We start from the raw sequence: 6,339 nt of genomic DNA, 5'->3' as shown, positions 1-6,339 counted from the left end.
TAAATTATTTTTGTAGCATTCATGGTTTGCCTAAACTGTTGATGGAATTAAAACACCCAAACCATTAAGGGTTAAATCTTTAGTTTCTTCAGGGGATCATTCTTGTTAAACATCCTACATTCTTGGAACAATACAATGTGCTTCATGATGAGTTACAGCAGTCTGAATAGAGCTTCTCCTCTGGGATGCATAAGAACATTATCCACTGACCTTTTCTGAGAGGGCTGACAGGCTTTCTGGTCAGATGCATCTTTGAGTGGCCTTAAGCTACTTTAGTTCCTGTAGAGAATGGTAGCTCTCATTCTGCCAAATAGCTTAATAGCAACACGATCCTCCATCCTGGAGCTGATTTGGTTGCAGTTTCTCTTCGGAGAAAATGTCAGTTTAAAGACAGACAAGCTTTAACTTCAGTTAAAATCCAAATACAACAAAGTAATTCTTCCTTTTCTTTTAATCAGGGTGAAAACTTCAGATTTGTTTGAAAGATGGCGAAACTTGCAGGTGTGCAAGTGGGAGCAAAGCAAGGAGGAGACCAGCAACTTTAAGTGAGTAGCACCAAACAACAGATTAATGCATCTACGGTTCTACAAATCTGTCATAAATTTTACAATTACATATTGAGCCATCAAAGTAAAAAAATATGAAAAAAAGGAAAATGGTTCTCTTCAGTTAACCTGGGTGATTCACTGGCCTCCCCATAGGATGTCTCTGTCCCGCTGCTGTAATGCTCCATCCTTTCTGTTCACCACCAAGAGAAACACTCCTGCAGGGAGCAAGCTGAGATACGAGGTGGACACCAGCGGTATTCTTCCCATCACCAACGAGGTCTTTAAGATGTTTCCAGATGTGAGTGCACCACCACTTGCTTCAGTCCTTCAATTGGCTTTGGTTCCGTTCAGTAGTTTGTGGCTTTTTTTAACTGATCTAAAGAATCTGTCCTTCTGTTTCCTCCAGGATATGCCCTACTCAAAATCACAGTTCAAGAAATGTGCTGTCATTGGAAATGGCGGCATCATCAAGAACAGCAAATGTGGGAAGGAAATTGACTCAGCAGATTTTGTTTTAAGGTATGAAAGATTGGGTTGTTGTTGCTTTCTATTAGTGTCCACAAACACAGGAGAAAAAGATGGAGCAGTTTATAATATTTACAGACCCACTCTGGCGATAACCATGTTTCTGGTGATCTTGTGGCATTTTTGTTGAGGATTCTGAGGTTTAGTTTGTTTTTTGTGTTGTTTTTGGTCATGTCCTGAGTTGGAGTCTTGTCAGTCACACCAGTTCCAGGTTGATGTTCCCTTGATGTTCCAGCTGTCTTCATTTCAGTTAATTGCCTTCAGTCTATTAACGTGTCTGGTTTACAGGTCATTTTTGTCAGGTCATCCTGACAAAGACTTTGGCAACTTTTTTGTTTCTCTGCGGTTTTTGCCATCCTCTGCTTAAGACCAAACTGGATCTTGCACCACCAGCTACTCACATTAGTCTCATGATGTATGACATATAACAAGAATATTAAGCTCCAAATTACAGCTCTGAGCAATTCTTTGTTTAATTCCGCTTCCCTACTCAGCTCCATTCTGATGTATAACCCTTATAGTTGACTAGATCCATAAACGTCTTCATTTTACTCATCCGAGCTGTCGTCTGGCTCAAAACTGTATGGCTGGATAGCTCTAATATTACTTGGAATTTTTGTAATGTTAGTTTAAAAACGGGGCGGCCGTGGAGCAGTGGTAGGGCGGTCGACTGCTGATCAGAAGCGAGCGGGTTCGACTCCAGCCTTGCCCGCCCATGTGTCGAAGTGTCCTTGGGCAAGACACTGAACCCCGAATTGCCTCTGGTGGGAGGTTGGCGCCAGCGTTCGGCAGCGGAGCCACCACCAGTGTATGAATGTGTGTGTGAATGGGTGAATGGGTCTGTGACTGTGAAGCGCTTTGGGCCCTCGAAGAAGGGTAGAAAGCGCTATACAAGTATACGCCATACGCCATAAAAATGGTAAATGGTGTTTACTTGTGTAGTGCTTTTTAAACTTTCTTGAAGGGCCAAAATGCTTTACAATTACAGTCCCATTCACAAATAGTGGTGGTGGCATGGCTATTGAATACTGGAGCCAACCTTCAACCAGAGGCAAAGTGGGGTTTAGTGTCTTGCTCAAGGCCACTTCGACACATGGCAGGAATCGAACCTGCAATCTTCTGATCAGAGGGTCGACCGCCCTATCGCTACAACATGCCATGTGAGGAAGCCCCTTCTAACCTCTGGCGTGTTCAATTAGTTAATAACAAGATATAAAAGTGTAACATACTATAAAAGTATTTAAAAAATATTCATGTAGCATAATATAGGTTATGTCTGAATTCCTTCATTACGCACCATATCGATTTAGTACGTTCGCCATTTTGTAGTGCTGTCTGTATCTACAACCCCAAAATAGAGTACCCCAGTAATTTCCAGGAAGCCTTTGCAAAAAACTAGTGTGCATTGATGCTCGCTACATTAGTGAATATAGAACACAATGCATCGTGTTTGAACAATTTTTGCGGAAAAATCTGTTTAAATGTATTTTTTTAATAAGCCATCTACGTTTTTATCATCAGAGCACAGTCGAGTCATAAATAGACATCGTAAAATGTTTGTATTGATTCAATTTTACATCCATCCATCTTCTTCCGTTCATCTGGGACTGGGTCGCGGGGGCAGCAGTCTAAGCAAAGATGCCCAGACTTCCTTCTCCCCGGCCACTTCCTCCAGCTCCTCTAGGGGGACCCCAAGGCGTTCCCAGGCCAGCCGAGAGATATAGTCTCTCCAGCATGTCCTAGGTCTTCCACGGCACCTCCGCCCAGTGGGCCATGCCCGTAACACCTCTCCAGGGAGGCGTCCAGGAGGCATCCGGATCAGATGCCCGAGCAGATGCCGAGGGTCCTCTCGATGCAGAGGAGAAGCGTCTCTACCCCGAGCTCCCTCCGGGGGACCGAGGTTCTCACACTATCTCTAAGGGAGCACCCAGCCACCCTCCGGAGAAAACTTATTTCAGCCGTTTGTAGTCGGGATCTCGGTCTTTCGGTCATGACCCAGAGCCCCTCCTTGAATTGCCGCCTTAATGTGGTGGAGGGTTTTGAGTACTCGAGTTATCAGGAGCTATGGTGTCGGGGTCTTCTGCCCCTGGTAGGGTCTCCCATGGCAGACAGGTCCTGGGTGACGAGCCAGACAAAGAGCGGTTCAGAGCCCCGTTATGAGTGTTGAGATGAGAGATCCCATTACGTTCCCCCGTTTGTCGTCACCGGGATCCCACCCTGGAGCCAGGCCTGGGGTTGGGGGTCTGAGGCAAGCGCCTGGTGGCCGGGGCTACTCCCGGCCACCAGGCGGTCGGGTCCAACCCGAAGGAGCGACGTGGGATCACTCGTCCGTGGGGCCACCACCTGCAGGAGAGATTTGAAGCAGCAAGTGCAAAGTGGTTTGGGCGGCAGTCGAAGGAAAGTCACTCGGTGGCCCAAACCCAGGGCATGGAATTTGGCTTTTGGAACATGGATTCGATTTTCACTTGGTGAAATGGTGATGTCATACTTGCTGTTTGAACAAACAAATAAGAAAAGAAAAGTAGCGAGCATGGTGTCTAAATTGCTTTTAAAATCCAGGGCATTATCCTGCACTATATAATTTCTTATCACATCTGTCTGATAATTATTGCATGCAGAGCACAAAGAATTGCTTGATTATAAAATAAACGTTTGAACATAATGAATAGAACTTTTTATGTGTTTTTTTTTCTTTTGCAGATGCAATATACCACCCATAAACGAGAAGTACTCCACTGATGTTGGCAGTAAAACTGATCTGGTGACAATAAATCCAAGCATTATTACTGAGAGGTATTGTAACTGTGGGCCCTGAAGGAGGAGCCAAATCTTTCTTGGATGCTTCCTCCTCACGTTCCTCCTGTTTTCCCCGTCTGTTTGACTGCAGATTTCAGAAGCTGGAGAAGTGGCGCCGGCCGTTCTTTGACGTCCTGCAGAATTACGAGAACTCCTCCGTGGTGCTGCCCGCCTTCTACAACACCCGAAACACTGATGTGTCTTTCCGAGTCAAGTACATGTTGGACGACTTTGACTCTCAGAGGAGCGTGTTCTTCTTCCACCCGCAATACCTGCTCAACGTGCAGCGGTTCTGGGCGGTGCAAGGCGTCCGGGCGAAGCGGCTCAGCAGCGGTTTGATGCTGGTGACGGCCGCCCTGGAGCTGTGCGAGGAGGTCCACCTCTATGGTTTCTGGGCATTTCCCATGAACCCCTCTGGTGTCTTCATCACTCACCACTACTATGACAACGTCAAGCCACGGCCCGGGTTTCACGCAATGCCCCATGAAATCTTCAACTTCATTCACATGCACACACGGGGGATTATTAATGTTCACACAGATCAGTGCACGTGATCCCTCATTTTTTAATCAGTTTTATCTTGATGCAGTAAAAGATTTTAGAGTCATCTCTTGGGGTGCACCCTGAGATATTTCTCTTGTCTTTATCACTGTCAAAATACTATGGTTATCTCTGACTCTGCAGCCATAGGATGCTAGTTTTCATTGTGAAAAGTGTTCTTCATAGTGACGTTCCTGTGAGGTTTTCCAGTGGCTCTGCTGTACAGAAGTGTTGATTTTCTACCGAAGCAGGGCTGCGGCCGGTGTCTCCACGCCACCGCACAACCCTCCTCCCTTTTTCTTGGACACTCTGTTGGTGTGGCAGCTTTCCGTGTTTGTGTGAAACGAAGCCTAAACCTTAAAACTCAGCTAATATACACAATGTACAGTTGCAACGACTACTTGTCTACTTTTGTAAACTCTTTCTTAATTCACCAGACTAAACCTTTCTGAAATGGCTTATTTTCAACCCTTTTCCCACTCAGTTAGTATAAAAACAATAAAAAAAGAGAAGAAACTGGTTGATTAGATTGTTGCTTCTGCCTTGGTTTGTCAAATCCACATTTGAGGCCATCCATCGATCGAAGCAACACAACGGCGGTTCTGGGACCCAGCTTCTCGCTCTCATTTTCATGTCTTAAGCCATTTTGCCTTATGAGGTATCAAACCCCTCTCTACAATGTGCTATGAAACAGTTTAGCTTCTCTTCAAACAGGATCAAATTCGAATTTGGAGACGATTTTGAAGCTCCCCTCTCTGCTCACATTAGAGTTGTCCCCTGTGATCTACATTCATAAGTGTGTAATGCTCTGCATGATTTTGCTGACTACTTGGCTTGTCTGTGCCTGCTTCAGATTTCACTGAAATATGTTTACATTTAAGCTAGTCACGATGCATTTACAGAAGTTAAGGAATACGAAACTTGTTTAATGTCCCAGTCGATTGAAGCTTCAGGATTGCTGCACCACTCATTACTACTGCAAGTCTTTTCTATATTATGTCACCTTTACTTTGAACTGCGAACTTTCCGTTTGCACTAAGTGTATAAGTTATTTGAAAAGCTGTTCAGATTTGTACGGTTTTTGTATGCTGTAAATGATTCAAAGAACTTGTGAAATCCCTCTTTTTTGCCACTCCTCTGCACAGATTTTTCACAGTTCTCTTTGTAGATGAATGCTGCTTTGCTAAATAGGACTACAGTGTTCCCAATTTCATGTTACACACCGTGTGCAGATACACTACACACTTTAGTACCAACACATCATCACTACATTGTTCTGGAGTCCAAACCAGAAGAAAACTGGAAAAGAAAGCGTCAGTCTGTGTACTGAGAAGTTCTTTACTGACCCTTGAACTTTCTTTTTATTGATGCTGTGTTTGTTAATAAACTTCTTTTGGATTTTCTCATTTGTGGGTTTTATTGTGTGTTTGTGAATGTGTGGGAAGTGTTAGTTTGCTGGAACAGAATAAAAGCAGTGGACATTTTGTATTTTACATCTTTTTTTTCTTTTGCGTTTGTCTTTGGTTACATATTTTAAAAGTTCAAAGAAACACAAATTTCTAGTTGATGACAGTCTGAATACAGACTAAAAACAAGGTTCAGATCTGGACCAACAGACTTTTCCAGTCTGAACATCCTTAATCTTATTTAAAAACATGAGATGCCCTTGTGTGCATTTTTCCAAGTTTAGAGTTTAAATTTGCGTTTATTCTACTTGGTTAAAAAGATACCTTCTTATTCTATCCTTAACGTCTGACTTGTGAATATTCTTTGGGACACAAGCAGGAGAGACTACATTGTAAACAAAAATCAATTAACATTTTTTTTCAGTTTAATAAACATAACTTTGAATGTCTTCTGTGAACAAAAAGTACAACTGTGACAGTTTTAATGAAGCAACGCCCCAGACCTTGACATGTTTTTAATAATT

General features: G+C 43.5%; 1 protein-coding gene across 3 annotated transcripts in view; it reads left to right on the top strand.

The window, feature by feature from the left end:
• The window catches only part of st8sia5 (ST8 alpha-N-acetyl-neuraminide alpha-2,8-sialyltransferase 5), a 14,396-nt gene extending 8,581 nt beyond the window's left edge, over positions 1 to 5,815 (top strand). For all 3 annotated transcript variants that reach the window (XM_024299181.2, XM_024299183.2, XM_024299182.2), the window contains 5 exons: positions 459 to 545; positions 702 to 846; positions 955 to 1,067; positions 3,774 to 3,866; positions 3,961 to 5,815. In XM_024299181.2, coding sequence (XP_024154949.1) covers positions 459 to 545; positions 702 to 846; positions 955 to 1,067; positions 3,774 to 3,866; positions 3,961 to 4,423 — 901 coding nt within the window. In that variant the 3' untranslated portion in view covers positions 4,424 to 5,815. The remainder of the gene's footprint in view (positions 1 to 458; positions 546 to 701; positions 847 to 954; positions 1,068 to 3,773; positions 3,867 to 3,960) is intronic.
• The last annotated feature ends 524 nt before the right edge of the window (positions 5,816 to 6,339 follow it).

This window comes from Oryzias melastigma, linkage group LG12, assembly GCF_002922805.2.
Source record: "Oryzias melastigma strain HK-1 linkage group LG12, ASM292280v2, whole genome shotgun sequence".
NCBI classification, from domain to species: domain Eukaryota; kingdom Metazoa; phylum Chordata; class Actinopteri; order Beloniformes; family Adrianichthyidae; genus Oryzias; species Oryzias melastigma.
Note: the sequence above shows the minus strand (reverse complement) of the source record. Positions and strands in the feature narration are given on the sequence as shown.